This window comes from Hipposideros armiger, unplaced genomic scaffold (genome assembly GCF_001890085.2).
Source record: "Hipposideros armiger isolate ML-2016 unplaced genomic scaffold, ASM189008v1 scaffold_416, whole genome shotgun sequence".
NCBI classification, from domain to species: domain Eukaryota; kingdom Metazoa; phylum Chordata; class Mammalia; order Chiroptera; family Hipposideridae; genus Hipposideros; species Hipposideros armiger.
In genome coordinates, this window is record NW_017731766.1 from 1361528 (window position 1) to 1377812 (window position 16285).

The following is a 16285-nucleotide window of genomic DNA, read 5'->3' on the forward strand; positions in this document are numbered from 1 at the left end:
GCGCGCGCACGCAAAAGCTCAAATAATTCTTTAGTAAATTTAGAACATTAAGATCCTATAAGATCCTAACAGGCAAAGCGTAGATCCAAGGTCAGCCCAAGAAGGAATTAATGATTAAGGGCCAACCTGAGCGGACAGCCCAAGAAATGCTCAGTGTCTTTAAAACCAGGACTAAATGTTGAACTGCCAAAGAGAAGGGCTCCAGACAGATTTCTAAGGCCCGTTATTCTAAGGAAGGCATTTTATTTTTTCGGCTGATCAAACACAACTTGGTGACCCATGAAGCAGTAAACACTGAAAGGAGCTGCTACTTCCAGATTGTGTAAATCAAGGATTAATACAATTATCAATATCATGCTGAACATCTCCTTGGAAACAGCTAAACATAGCACTTTGAGGAAAAAGCGGCACTATCCCCCAGCTGTGCCAAAAGACTGACTTGATCCTGGTACAAAGACGGGTTGATTCTGTGGCTGGAACAAACTTTTTCCAAAGGATGGCAGGCACATCGTGTGATGTTATTGGAGTTCCAGGACAGATTTATGCTGTGTAATTCTTACTCAGCATGCTTAGTGCTTTGAGCCCCAAACAGTTTTGAGTGCTGATATTCTGCAGTATTATCAGGTGCAAATCTGTCCAGGTTCTGGTCTAATGAAGTTAGGAGCCCTCTCACAGCCTCCACATTGCTTTTAACACATTCCAGAGAGGGAAACGTCTGCCCCAGAATTCCATTTCCATAACAACGGGAACCAAAGAGACTTTACAAGACTCTTTACTTTGTACTCCACCCCATCACAGAGCAGAGGAAATACTGACATTACTCTGCAGTGTAAAGCAGCCTGTGCACGTGCTGAGGAGGCATAGGACAGCCCAGCGGGGGGCAGACTTGAAAACTGCAGGAACTTGGTACTTCAAAAAGTACATACAGATGTACTGACAGCAGGTGGGAGCCTTACTGGTTTGAGGTGTTTGATCATAATCTCTGACCAGTTATGGCTGACCACTAAGCTGTGCAGAAACAGGAGCAAATCCAGGCTTAACAAAACCCAAGAAAAGCCAGACTTACCAAAACCCAACTGAGCACAGCCATCAGGGGCCACATACCTCAGAGGAAACGGATTGTACATCTTAAGCCCAGGTAAATTGCCAAACAAAAAAGTAGACAGAAGAGCAGCAACAAAAATAACTGGCAGAGGAGGGGGGAGGTCAGAATCCAGAATTGCTACATTATTACTCAAAATGTCCAGTTTCAACAAAAAATTATAACATATGCAAGGAGACATGGGAGTTTGGACCACAATTGGGGGAAAAAGCAGTCAATAAAAACATCTGAGCAGCCACAGACATTAGAGCTAGCAAAGACTTGAAAGCACCTACAAATATGTTCAAAGAACTAAAGGAACTTGTGTTTAAAGACTTAATTGACAGCATGATGACAATGATTAAAAAATAAAAACCCAAGATAAAGGGGCAGGAACAACAACAACAAAAAACAAAGCTGAAGGTTCAATAACTGAAAAGAAAAATCCATAGAAGGGTTCAGCCGCAGATTTGAATTGGCATGAGAAGAACTTAGAGCAGAAAACAGATGGGAAAATGAACAAAGCCCTTACAATATATGTGATGGGAGTCCCAGGAGAAGAGGAGGGAGAAAGGGACAGAACAAATATTGGATGAAATAATGACTGAAAACTTAAAATTCGATGAAAAATGGTAATCTAAAGATCCAAGCAGCTCAGTGAGCCCAAGTACATATATCTATATCTAGAGACACCAGAGTCAAATTTTTGAAAGACAAAAAAAATCTGAAAGCAATGAGAAAAAACATTACCAGGTATTGGGGAACAACAAAACTATTATCTGATTTCTCACCAGAAACAATGAAAGCCAGAGGCAGTGTGATGACATATTGAAAATGGTGAAAGAAAAAAAACCTGTCAACCAAGCATTAGGTATTTAGCAAAACCATGCCATAAAATGAAGGCACAATAAAGACGTTCATAGATAAAGATAGAATTTGTTGCTACCAAACCTGCCTAACAAGATGTACTAAGGAAGTCCTTGGAAATGATTCCAGATGGTAACACAAATCTACATGAAGAAATGAAGAGCATGAGAAACACTAAATACATAAAAGGCTCTATAAATGTATTATTATTTTTAATGTTTCTAAAACACAAAAAGATTATATAAGATAGTAATTATGACACTATATAGTTGGGTTTATGTATAGTGTCTATACATAATGTATATTATGTATATGGTAATGGTAACACAAAGGAGGGGGGAGGAAATGTAGCTACACTGAAGCTAAGTTTCTGTTTTACTGGAATTACATAGTATTAAACTAGACTGTAGTAAGATTCATAATGTAATCCATATAGCAACCACTAAGAAAATTTAGTGAAGAAACGATTATCTAACACAAAAGAAGGCAGTGAAAGTTAGAAACAGGAACAAAAAAGACATGAGGCATGCAGAAGACAAAAATGGCTAATGTAAATTCAACCATATTAATAAACATATTAAATATGAATGAACTAAACACCCAAACAGCAGGGACTGCCTGGTTACATTTAAGAAGATCTAACCATATGCTGTCTAAACGACACACTTGCAATTCAAGGACACAAATAGGTTGAAAGTGAAAGGATGGAAAAAAATATACCATGCAAACAGTAACCATAAGAGAGGCAAGCTGTGTCTTAGTTCTGGCTATCACAAAATTACATAGACTAGGTGGCTTAAACCAACAAACATTGATTTTTCACAGTTCTGGATGCTGGGAAGTCCAAGATCAAGATGCTGGAAGATTTGGTATCTGGTGAGGGCCTGCTTCCTGGCCCATACTGGTGTTCTCGCTATAACCTCACAGGGCAGAATGGTCACGGGAGCTCTTCTCAGTCTCCTATTAGGGCACTAACCCCAATCACGTGGACTCCACCCTCCTGACCTATTCACTTCCCAAAGGCTCCACCTCCTGATACCATCACATTGGGAGTTAGTTTTCAACATATAAAATGGTTTTTTTTGGGGGGTGGATAAAAACATTCAGTCTATAGCAGTGCCTGTGGTAATATCAGACAAAATAGGCTTTATAACAATAAATATTACTAAAGGCAAAAAAGGAATATTTTATGATGATAAAGGTGTCAATAAAAAAGGAAAATCCAATAGTTATAAATGTATGTGTACCTAACAGCAGTTATAAAATACATAAAAGAAAAAAATGACAGAATTTAAGAGAAAAAGATAATCCAAAATTGTTAAGAGATTTCAATACTCCGCAATCAGAAATTGATAGACTTAGAAATACACATGGAGAAAGATACACAAAGCAACGCACAGCTTAGCAACCAGTGTGATATCATACACCCACGTAACTGCTATTCAGAAAAAGAGAACAAGTTGCCGGAAGCTTCCCACGTGCCCATCCAAATTCATAAGCCCCCTCCCTCACTCCCAACCCCACAGTTCCAGCAGAACACTGAATTTGTTCTTCATAAATTAACTTGGAGGATAATTTATGGATAATTGACTGGGGTTAGCATACTTCTAAAAATCTGTAAAATTCACTTAGGCTTGCCTCTTTGGGGGAAACAACTTTTAAGAAATCTTAAGAGAGGTACCACGCCCCTAAGTATTTTGCGGTCTACACTCATGTTGAATTTTGACTTAACTATAACTAACACCTTCTGGTTCCTTTTATGTGCTAGTCATTTAATCCTTACAACAGCTTTAGAGGTAAGTACTGTTATTATCCTTCTTTACACCAAGTTAAATGATGGAGATAGGACAGATCTGTCTAATCTTTCATGTTCTTATCCACAAGACTATATTGTCTTCCACAGGTGTGGAAATAAAATTGTTTGCAGGAAGAAATAACTGCATAAGGCATAAAAATTGTTGTGAAAAGGTAAGCACAGAGTCATATGCTTCACAGTCCTAAAGAAAAGGTAATTTATTCCAGGGAATGATTTTCTTGGATCACAGGGTAAAAGAATTTCACATGACATGGAGAACTGTCTTTTCTTAAAGATGAAAGAATTTTGAAATATACTGCAGAAAACAATTCAACAGCACATTTCTCTATTTTTTAAACTAACCAATTCTCCAATTAAATTTCATCACCACTGGAATCTCAGAATGATGATCCAAGCCGAGTCTAAATGGGGTTCTTTGTTTTGATAAATGACACCACCATAAACTAAGTTAGGTTTTAAATAATAATCTGACGACTAGGTAGAGGTGAGCATTTGGAAAAGCATACCAACTTGGTCTTAGTTGATACTAAAATTTAGCTAGAGCACTGAGGCAAAGATGACTTTTAAAAAGGGTGCTTTGACAACTTGGTTATTTGGAAAAAGATAAAATTAGATCTCTATGTCATGCCATACACAAGAACAAACTCTGAATGGATTGGAGATCTGAACATAAAAAGTGAAACCATACAAATACTACTGTAGAAGAAATACGTAGGTGAATGCCTCTTAAACCTCCGTGTGGGGAATGGCTTTCTAACTGTGACTCAGAAATCTTAGAGAACTCCAACTGATAAATTTTAAGTCTTGGTGTAACCTGGCAAAAATGCTAGACGGTGCTCCTCCAACCCCTCATGAATCATAAAACTCCCACTTTTTACTAGAGACCCTCTCAATGCAGTGGCTGGCTAGGAACAGTCCCTGTATCTTCGATCAGCGATACAATAAAAACACACTTGAACTTACAAATGTATATCCCTTCGATCATTATTAAATGATAAAAACTTGCATTAAATATATTAAACAATATTCTATTAAATAATCCTGCAGTGAGCATGTGTATAACAGACAACAGGTTCACATCTGCAAGTTCATGTCCATCCTGTAAATCTATCTGCGGCTCTCTGCTTCCCCCTGCAGCTTTGTAGAGTAATTGCTACAAAATAAAACAGCATAAACTAAGTCAAGTATAGTACCCAGAGATCAATCACATCTGGGTAAAAAGGAGGGTTAAAAAAAGGCACATACTTGCTAAATAAAGGGCTGGAAAATGGGAGGCATATGCAACAAAACTTTCTGCTTCAGTCCTCTGGTGGGATGAGAAAACTACACACTGAAAGGGAGAGGGCCACTAACCAGTCTGAAGGGAATCCTTTATCATTACAAAATTAACAAAAGCTTCAGTTTTGTTTTCTTTGAAATCAGACATAATTTGCTTTACACAGACACATTTGTTCTTTCCACAAGTCACTTTTAGAAGCCTCCTGGGGAGTCCAGAGGGAGGATCCCTGGATTCAAGCTGTAGCTGGAATCTGACTGTCATCAAGTCTTATCATTGCGAGGAAAGATGACAGTTCTATGAGGAATTAATCTTGGAACTATTTCCTCATTTCTTCATTCAGAAAATTCTTTTTTCTTAAAATTCAATTTAATAGTGGGGTGGTCGGTTAGCTCAGTTAGAGCACAGGGCCCAACACCAAGGTTGATGGTTCGATCCTCACATGGGCCACAGAGCTGCGCCCTCCACACTAGATTGAAACAACTACTTGACTTGGAGCTGATGGGTCCTGGAAAAACAGTGTTCCCCAATTTAAAAAAAAATTTCAATAGAAACAGATTTCCTTATTTCGGTACTGCTTAAATTCTGCCCAACAAATTAGTCTTTTTTAGACCTTAAGCGCAGATGAAAGCATCCTATTAGTAACCTCTTCTTCTGACACTGGATGCAGTCAATGCACTGGTAGATCAATACTTCATTCTGGAAGCTTGGTTATCTGTGTCAATCTGGCTTTCTGTCTTCCAAGTGTTGCTACAGTTCTACCAATATCGAAATGACCTGGGGATGCTTGTAAAGCAGATAATCTAAATGTATCCCACTAACTTCCAAATGTTTTGGAGTAAATACTCCCTATTTCCCCTTGTTTAAGCTCAGGATCAGAAATATAAGGTCCCTTCCAATTCTTAAATTCTAAGTTTTCCTTTAATCACTTGTCAATAGCATTCATTGAATTCAATACTGGTGAACTCTGAGAAATTAATAAATATGACAACCTTAGTTCAAAACGATGCCCATTAGAAATAAAACACAAAGGAAACAACAAATCAGAAAGGTCTTTCTCATGAGGTTAACAAAATATGCAGGCCACTATAGAAAAGTGACTGAAAACTTTCTAGAAGCAACCGAGAATGTTCCCTACAAACATGCACACTCTTAAAACATTGATAAGATTATAAAAACAATAAAATGAGGTAGAAGAAACATGGAAATCAAAAGGATTAAGTAATAAGTAATGTGAGATTGAGGAAAAATGAGAGCGAGGAAAAGGACCGATAGAAACTTCTATTCGAAACCAATACTTCACTAATGCTTCCTCGTTCTGGTTAAAGATAAAACAGCCTTAAAGAACAGTCCTTCACTTTTTCGGAGCCTAAGGAAAATGTTTTAGAATCCCAGGAACCATGTGCTGAGTCCATGTTCACTGAGCAGCAGACTTGTATCCCTTACTCAAATGGCTCTATGCATGTATCTACTATGTGTCAATAAATACCACGAATAAACAACTGGCACCAGGGAGCAAATCCATTGCAACAACTAAATATGCAGGTTGGCTCACAGATTAAACGAAAAACCAACTTTTTCATTTGCAGGCAAGAATTAAATCACCAGAGCCCTGAGGAACTCCAAGTCCCTCCATCTTCTCCATATCTGGAAGGGCATCACCAGCCACCCAGGAACTGAAGCCAAGGAATCATGCTAGCGTCTCACTCCAGCCCTCCCACATGAATCCACCAGTCTTGCCAACTCTACCTCCAAAACGTTCACTTCTCTTCACTGGATCAGCAGTTCAAGCTATTATCATCTTGCCCAGGCTTCTGCATTAGGCCCTAAATGATCTCCATGTTCTACTTGTGGCCCTTCCCCTCCCCACATCCTTTAGTCTCTGCCAACCACCAGAATATTCTTAATAAAACATATATAACGTCCATCTCATTCCGGCTTCAAATTTCCCACCTGGTTCCTCCTGCACTTGGAATGAACTTCTAATTCCTTACCATGGCTCGCCAAGTGTCCCAGTCAGACCCTCACTCCATCCCCCACACTCTTCCCTAAGCACTATGCTCCAGCTACTGGGCCTTCCGTTCCCCGCACGCCACGAATACACCAAGGCTGTAGCTACCTTAGAGGCGTTACACAAACTGCTGTTTCCCTCTCAGATCATCACATATTTGACTCCTTTCCCCTTCTAACGGTTTGCTGAAATGCCACCTCCCCAGAGAGGCCTTTCCTAACCAGCCAATCTAGAGTAGTCCTCCCCATCTTTCCAACCCCCACACCTCCATCATCTCATCTTATTTTTTCCATACCTCCCAACTAGAAAATGCCTATGAGAGAAAAGAAACCCTCTGTCCTGTTCACCATTGTATCCCCAAAGGCCTCAAACAATGCCTGGCATGTGGAAGAACTGCAAATATTTCTTGAATAAATAAACGAGATAAAAATCTCTGTATCTTGTAAATTATTTCATGAAGACCAAGTGCAAGGTCCCAAGGCAGTGGTCTTCAAACTTCAGTGTGTGCATAAGAATTACCCAGGGTATTTATACATGAGGCCTAAGAACTCCATTGTGACAAGTACCCCATAAAAGGTGATTCTTACAAGATCAAGACCACTACATTGCAGTATATCCTATAGGTCCCAATACTAAGCATATTTGTATCATAGCAATAATTCTCATCTCCTACCAGATCTGTCCTTCATCTCAGCCAAGCCTTTGAGAATAATATGTCTGCCTCACAGATCTAGTACACTTCCAATGTTAGCCAGACTCCCATTCCTCCGGCTAGTCATGTCCACGTTAAGTTTTCACAAATAGTTAAAATTTGCTGCGGAAGCACACCCCCCCACGGCTTTCCTTAAGAAATGTTGCCTGTTCACCAAATCTTAACTGGTTCTTCCCTCATTATTCTTGATTTCTGAGTGCTACTGGGAACTGGCATTCCACCTGAACCCGAATTATTTTCTCAGCCACAAGGCAAGGCAAGTCAGCCTGAACAACAGCCTTTGGCTGTTGATACTCGATTCTGCCAGAGAAGAAACATTTAGCAATACATAGACCCTATGATAGCACTTTTTTCCCAAGTCGTCCAAAGTCAGCTGTATCTGCTTTTTTGGGTAAAAAGTCCACCCTGGTTGTAAATAACCAAGTTTTTATTTATTTATATTCTCAAAATGTAATAGCTTGGTTGTTGCTGATGATAAATGTAACACAAGCTTACTATAAAAATAGCAAGTATTACAAAATTGTATTAAATATAAATGAAAATTCCCCACTAATCACACTCCTCAAAGCTACTCACCTTCACAATTTGGCGTATCGCCTTCCAAACTTCTATGCATAAACATATCTTCACATGTTTTTAAGTTTTTAACGTAAAAGGAATCATCACTGACTTGTTTTATAATCTAACACCTCATGTGTGTCTCCTCTGCTCTCAATACTCACACTGATCATTTCTGTGCCTGGATGTGTAGGAGTTTCTCCATACCAAGCAACTCCAACCCTCCAGAGGACACCAGGTGACGTCCTACAATTTAACTCATTTCTGACACTATCTACCTGGACATAGCATCAGACCCCACAGTTTAAGAGTTCAGTCCCACAAGACTGGCCTTACCCTACCCCACAGAGGTGTGAGTTACACAGGTGTATACAGCTGTCAAAACTCACTGAGTTGTACACATTAGAACTTAAACAGTTTCACTATATGTAAATTATATCTCAATTTTTAAAAGGAAGGAAAAAGTTTAAAAAGTATTGTCCTGTTGAGAATATTCAATTTATCGGTAATAAAAATAATTTTAGATACTTATGGACCTTAAAAATGTGATTTCCTGGCCAGGAGACAAAACAAGTTTTGCTAAACTGAGAATGGGGTGCAAAGTATGTATAACACTTGAGCCAAACGATTCAATTTTGACACTGATGGCACTGTGGAAAATTCACTGTAATATCAGGACAAAATATATTAAGGCATCAGAAAAGATTGCTAACATTTTAACATAGCTATTTTTCTAAAAAGCCCGTACCAGTGATATGAAAGTTGAACTAAAAACTCACTTTCTGGAAAATCATCTCCCTAATGATATCGAACAGCACTTGATTTAATATTCTAAGCAATTTCTGCAGAGATAGTTTATGAACTGGGCTCATTTTGTCCTTCATCCTCCTCTTCTGGCAGCACAACTAGCATAAAAGCTAATCCATGCATGTTAAAACCACCAGATTTAATAATGAAAAGTGCCTAAGTAGAGACACAAAGATGCTTGTCTCCATCTCCTGCTACCTCCCCACTCTTGTCACTGCACCTTTATGATCTCAGGCCATTACCAATCTATCGCAACCCGTTCAGCGAGTGAGCTCTTCGGAGGCTAAGCTACAAATCTCATTGAAGTTCTTTGCAGATAAGTCCAGATATTATGATTAACTCTTCAGATGACTGTGCTTATGAGATCATAAGGAAGGATATATGGAGGACACCAAGACTTGTCTCCAAAAATGAAGGCTTGCCCAGTTAAGGTCGTGGCCCAGAGGCCAAGAAGCAGGAAGACATTTTATTAGTCTTATCTACTTTGGAGGAAGACAGCTGTTTTTGCTATATAAATTATACATTATACTTTCTTTGGCTTTGGAGTCAAACAGATCTGGGTTTGAGAATCTGCTGTTTTTTAGCAACTTGTTTTTTTTTTTTTTTAAGCTGACCCATCCTGCCACCTGTTGGCAGCTCAGCGGCTGCTCAGCTCAGGCCGGGAATCAAACCGCTGTTGCTCAGAGCTCACACTCTTGAGCGAGCCCTTAACCAACTGAGCCACTCGGCCGGCCCAGTTCTGCTATTTTTTAGATGTGTGATCTTGGGCAAGTAACTTTACCACTTTGAGCTCTGTTCTCTTATGGTGAATGTTAACAGCGGATGTCTTATAAGGCATGTTGCAACGATTCAATGAAAACACAAGTAACATTTTAAGCTCAGTGGCTGGCACATTATAGGTACTTAACAAACTATGGCTATGATATCCAATTCTGTTCCTTGAGAATGCTGTGTAAATGATACAGGCGCCCATCATTGACTTCTGTAACCAAACCACCACCAGGATATTCAGGCAGTCTTTTTTTTTTTTTTTGCTAACAAGGGATTAACATAAACAGGCAGCAATTCATAATTCTAAGGTCTGACCAAAAAATATCTGTTACAAGAGTTTCATCAGCCAACCATAGATAAGGTCATAAAACAAGCTGTAATGTATATATATACATGTTAGAAAATAATTACAAAATAACATAAGAACTCAAAGTCCACAGGAAAAAAAAGGAAATTTCTTTGCTAAGCAGAAACACTCAATGCTTCCCTGTCATGCTACTGATTTAGCTCAGCTCCATCACTAGTAAAGCAACAAGGACACAGAAGGGCAAGTTCCTCTTTACCACGGATGAAGCGTCTATAACAGTGTCAGCCACATTTATTCACTTTAAAAAACAGTTCACGTGGCAGATCATGCACAATAGATAAAATGTTTACCTGTTTCTCTTCATCTGGCATGTTTTTTTCCAGTTCTATTAGGTACTCTTCATCTAGTTCAGAGGAATCCACATCATCACCAGGTTTGTTCTCAACCCTGTCCACTCCTGGTTCCTCCTCAAAGGAGGCGCTGCAGTCATGAAAGCACGCATCTGCCTGGTCCTCCTGGCCATGCGCCCCAACATCCCCAGGCAGCTTGCGCTGAGACTGGTGATCTTTGGAATTAGAAACTGGAGGGCCAGCACACTCTGCTTCCTGGGGATCAGTAACTTGCAAACCATTGAACAGATCCTCTGGAACCGTCCAGTTTTCTGACTTCTCCCCCATGCTCAGTGAGGGGGGGTGAAGCTGGCTCTGGGAAGAGAAAACATGTCAGGTAGTGGTGCTTATATTAAAAAACAGTCCTACCTATCACGTGTAAACCAACTTCTGTACCAAAGCCCCAAACATACCCTAACTTCCTTTCATTAGAATTCATTACATATCTGCCATCACAACCTCATAAACAATGCCAAACGTCATTTTAACTTGATACCCCTTTCAGGCTTCTTATAAGCAACCAAAGAGGTCGATTTTAACATGACCCTTCCACCTTCCACTTCTTGCATTGTCGGGATAGCAAAAAATAGGCAGAAGCTAAAACAGCAGCAAGATACATGAAGCAGCCCTAATCTTTATCGGAATAAATAGCCAAGTCGTAAATAAGAAACTATGGCCTGTCTTTCCAGAACCACCACACGAAGGCCAAGAATAAGTTCCTGGTGGAGCTCAAAATGCAATCCGTGCCCAAACACGGATCACCAACGTCACACAAATCCGCACGACAGAACGCAAGCAGGCTGAAGGCGAGCCCTGGTGCAGATGCCCTTCATCAGGATCCCCGTGGGCGTCAGAATCAGGCACTAAAAGTGGTTCTCAACCCCGGCTGCACAACGTAACACGTGGGATGCGTTACCAAGTACTGCCGCCCATATCTTATCGCTCACAGGTTCTCCTTTATTGGTCTGGCGTAGGGCTAGGGCATCTATATTTTTTAAGAGGTCCCCAGGTGATTCTAATGTGTAGCCAATTGAGATCTACCGCGGCAGCTGAGTCAGGCCGTCAGCCGCCTCACCCTTCTGGTCGCAGCAAAAAAGTCAAGAGCCCTTGTGTCGCGACAAGAGCCCGAATTCACCCAGCTCGTCTCAAGAAAACTTAAAAACAGCAAGATCTTAATACGGAGACTTCGCCTCCACAGCAATGTTTTCTCTCTCCCCGCTCCCAAGTCTACTGGGAAAACGCAGGAGTTTAAGGCCCTAGGATTAAGAAGGGGCCACCCTTCGCTTCCCAACAGTTCGTCCGCTGGCCACGTCCCTCACCGCCAACTAGAAAGAACAAGATACTCACAGTTCCGCCGAGTCTCGCTTCTTCACCTTCCTAGCTTCTGAGATCCTCTACTTCCGCTCCGTCAAACGCACTTCCGTCAGCGCCGACCAATTGCGTCATTGTTGGCAAGGCATCCTGGGAAATGTAGTGGAACCCTCGGAGAGAGGGCGTCGCTGGCGCTGTGATGTCATCGTACGGCCTGAAATATAAATGACGGCTGCCATCTTGGGTTACGGCAAGACTACACGTTAGCATATAGGAGAAAAAGGAAGCTAGAAAGGCCGTTTGTATGGTGTTCCTTTTACTCCTTCACACTGACCTCTCTCATGCTGGTAATATATAGAGGAACCTTGAAGCATAAACCTTGTCCAAAAGTCAAGTTTTCCCTTTGATAGTTCTCAAAGTGATTTTCAAGGGTCCACCACTAGATGAAAACAGTTTTTATAATACTAAGTTGTTATTTGCCTTTTCCATACTCCGTCTCTCATGATTGTACAGTGTTTTCCAGAGACTACGTGTCATGTGATAGCGTAATAGATTGAATGCAATAAGTGCTATGAGAATCCAGCTGTTCTATTAAGCGAGAGATATGCAAAATAATACCTCTCTTCTCAATGTATATACATATATATAGTTTTGTTTTGGAAAATAGTTATTAGTTATAAAAAGATTATGGTAACATATAATAGGTGTATTGTTATCTTAAATGAGTTAATACTAAAATTTTTTAAGTTCTAGTTTCTAATACAGTAAATATTGATAGGTATAACCCACATAAACAAAAGCTTTTTGTGGTCTTTAATACTCTAAGAATATTAAGAGGTTCTGGAACCAAAAGTGAACTGTTGCCCGATACATTCATTCAAGAAATGTTTATTAAGTATTTATTAGACCCCAGGCATTGTGTTGGGAACACAGAATTGAAATATCCCTGAAGGTAGCCAGACAGGTAGTCAGCAGTGCCATCAGAGTACTAGTTTTCTGTAATTCACAGAACCGCTTGCCCCAGTAGCTGCAGGGACCATTTTAGGGAGGAAATCAAACTTGTTATTTGAATTCATTTCTAAATGAGGTTATGCATATAGTTGTATTTTGTGTAAGTCAAAAGGTTTAATATACTAAACGTAAACATTGAAAACATATGAAAAAATTTGAAACCTTTTCATATTTCCTAATTTTTAAGTATAGCAAGAACTTCAACAATGTAAGCAATTAGGCCTCTTATGACCTATCTATAAGAAGCCCTGTTAATTAAATTCTAGTGTAAAGAATGGCTGCGAATTTTGGAGCTAAGTAAATAAATAAACTTGATTTAAAATATCAGCCTTTCTACTTTACTAGTTTTTCAACTTTGGATGATAATTCTAGTACCTAACATTTATTATGTGCTTATTAGGTGCCACATCCTGTATAATTGCTTTAAATGGGCTTTTTGATTTGAATTCTAACTCTGGCTCTGCCTCTTGACTAGCTCTGTGACTTTGGGGGGAAAATTACTAAATGTTTCTAAGCTTTAACACATAAATTTACCTAATATATAAAAATTGGGGTGGGTAACAATGGTACCTCCCTCTTAAATTTACTGGGAGAAAGAAATGATGTAATCTAGAAGACAAGGAACACATGGTTTAATGAATGTTAGAGACAATAATAATATGTGACAGGCCTCAGAACGGTAGCTGGGTACTGGAAACCAAATAAGACATAGTCTCTGGCCTCCCCCAATCCCAGGAGCTCACAGGCTAGTGCGGGGGTAGGGATGAAAGATAGAGGCACTACTAAGCCTAAACACAACACCAAGCCTGGATGAACGCTTTTCTTTTAACACCAAGAAGAACCAACATCCAATTGTTGGTTCAGTTTGGTAGGTTTTCACTAATAAGATACAGGCATACGTCGGAGATAATGTGGGTTTGGTTTCAGACCACTGTAATAAAGTGAGTCTTCACCAGCAGGTGAAGGGTCTTGCCTTCAATTTGTAAAAATACACATCTGTGAAGCACAATAAAACGAGGTCTGCCTGTATTTGAGTTAGGCTGTTAAGAAAGGAATAATAGTTCATTAAGAGGAAAAAAACCAGAAGCTAAAGGGCATCATGAACATATCAGGAGTATTTTGGGAAATGCTTATCTTATTTGGAAATGATTTAGATAACGAATATCCACGATTTGGTTTAACTTAGTATAACTGTTTATCTTATATTTATTTAAATTGCTTGCTTTTAACAATTATGCTTGGATTAGACAGTAAGCAGCTAACCATCATCTCAAATTATTTTTTTTATTGACAAATTTTGTAATATAGAGATAGCCTGAGCTTATTTGAGCAGTAAACTCAAGGTAGAGAAAGTTGTACATTTGCATCACACTCAACATTGACAACGCTGAAGACATGCCTGTTTTTATTAAACCAACAAACTGAAACTAGCTTTTATTTATCAAAGATTATCCCAGATCATGTGAACTTGAAAAGCATTTTGGTTAGTTCCTAAGTTTCTGAGAATATACTTAATTTATATAGCGCTTGTTTGTCTTTAAACCAGTGGAATAGAGCTTTTTACAAGTTAATATTGGTAATACCATCCAGAGGTAGGAAAATATCACACATCTATAACATTATACATAGACATACGTAAATGTACAGACAGATCTTTAAAAATTTTTAGCCATGTCTCAGGTACCAAACGCAAAAGAATAGTTAGATCCAATTTGTGTTTCTGGCAGATGGACTAAGTTAAGGTCGCCTGCTCAGACGGCCAGAGTCTTTTGCTGAAGATATTTATTTGCACGCTGTGAGTATCCTTTTAGAGTTATTTTTGGAGTCATTTTGTCTCTAAGAAGCTTCTGCATACCAAATAATGCATTCCACTGTCTCCCATAGATTTGACATCCTCTCTTTTCAAGGGTGCCCCTTAAGGCGGACTTCTCCAAAACAAAGGTTCCCCAGCACGACCATTACAATTCCAAATTGTCCAAAAAGTTCGCCCATTTTCCCAGAAAGGCACAAGATCCTGCTTCAAGGGCAAGGTGGAACCTATCTTGCCTTTGGAGTCCCTAAAACATCTTACCTATGAGGAGCCGTGTTTTCCAACAGGTATCCCAAAACACCGGGAATTGTGTTTTCCCCTCTTTTGCACAGGATGGGTGACTCGACTAGAACCTTCAACAAATAGAAACAGATACCAGAAAACAAAACAGAAACAGACAACAAGCCTGCACAATCAAGTTGGGGAGCTCAGAAGGCAGAGGGCGGAGCTCAGATCCAAGAGAGACATACGCAGGAGCCCCACCATGGCTTCCTGAGAAAATAAGGGAGTGCAACGGGCTCTGTGGGTACCAGCACCTGGTTTGCTCACCGGCCTTGGGTTTCATCTTCTTTGGGTCCTTCTTCAGGTGCCATGAAATGTCAAAGGTTCAGAAACAGCCAAAGTAAAACCCATGAATCACTGAAACAAGAATTAGGAAAAATTTATTGTCACCAAAAAGACAGTTTGCAACCTGGGAAGCACACAAGCCAAAACACAGAACAAGGCTCAGGAAGACGTCGTTCTAATGCAGCTTATATAGTGAGGAAGCAGTGACTGTATGCTTCCCAGTAATTGGCAATAAGCTAAATTAATGACTGAATTGGTTTTGTCTGCTCAGGGAACCGTCAAGACTGGTCTCCATTTGCTTTTGATTTTAACAGTAAGTAGCTGGATGTTGTTGAAGGGTAGAGCACAAAGCAAGAAACACATTTTTCCAGATGGAAGCACACGGATCAGCTCCTGGAACCATGCAGCTTCTGCCTCTTGGTGCTTGAGGCCACTTTGTGAAAGGACAAGAAAGGGTTTTCATCTCCAGGGCAGTTCTGCAGTTCTTTTCCCAGGGCAGAGACTAGTCTGTCTTGTTTACAGTTGTAAAGGGTCCTTGAACATCCTGTTTTCACATGGGTGAAGGGTCCTCTTTCAGGAATTTACAATGGGTAATTCAGTGCTCTAATGAGTTGCAGAGATTTTGAGGCTTCTGGAATTACCTTATAGGATTGTTGTAAGAATTAAAGGGTGTCATGGCTTCTCTAAAAGACAGGAAGGCAAGTGCTTGGAAAGAACAAAAATACTTTCATATTAACAGTACTTAGCACAGTAAAGTGCTCACTAAATGTTTGCTGTTAGTGTAATCATTATTATTAATGAAGGCCCCACAGTATTACCGCTATTATGATCAATTAGTAATAGTAATTTGATTATTTGATTATTACTAGTGTTACTAATGATAATCAGTAATATAATTAATAGTGATAATATTTATGAAGCTTTCATTCACACCCCCAGACAGGGGACTGAGCACGGAAGTTGGTTGAAAGAATGGCTGCTGAACATGAAT

The 16285-nt window shown here is 39.7% G+C and overlaps 1 protein-coding gene across 1 annotated transcript in view; it reads right to left on the bottom strand.

Moving 5' to 3' along the window:
* The window catches only part of TTC1 (tetratricopeptide repeat domain 1), a 38117-nt gene extending 22757 nt beyond the window's left edge, over positions 1 to 15360 (bottom strand). The window contains exons 1-4 of the mRNA XM_019664086.1: positions 15277 to 15360; positions 14989 to 15080; positions 11943 to 12120; positions 10557 to 10910 (exon numbers count right to left, since the gene is read on the bottom strand). Of these exons, the coding sequence (XP_019519631.1) occupies positions 10557 to 10883 (327 nt within the window). The 5' untranslated portion in view covers positions 10884 to 10910; positions 11943 to 12120; positions 14989 to 15080; positions 15277 to 15360. The remainder of the gene's footprint in view (positions 1 to 10556; positions 10911 to 11942; positions 12121 to 14988; positions 15081 to 15276) is intronic.
* Between the last annotated feature and the right edge of the window lie 925 nt (positions 15361 to 16285).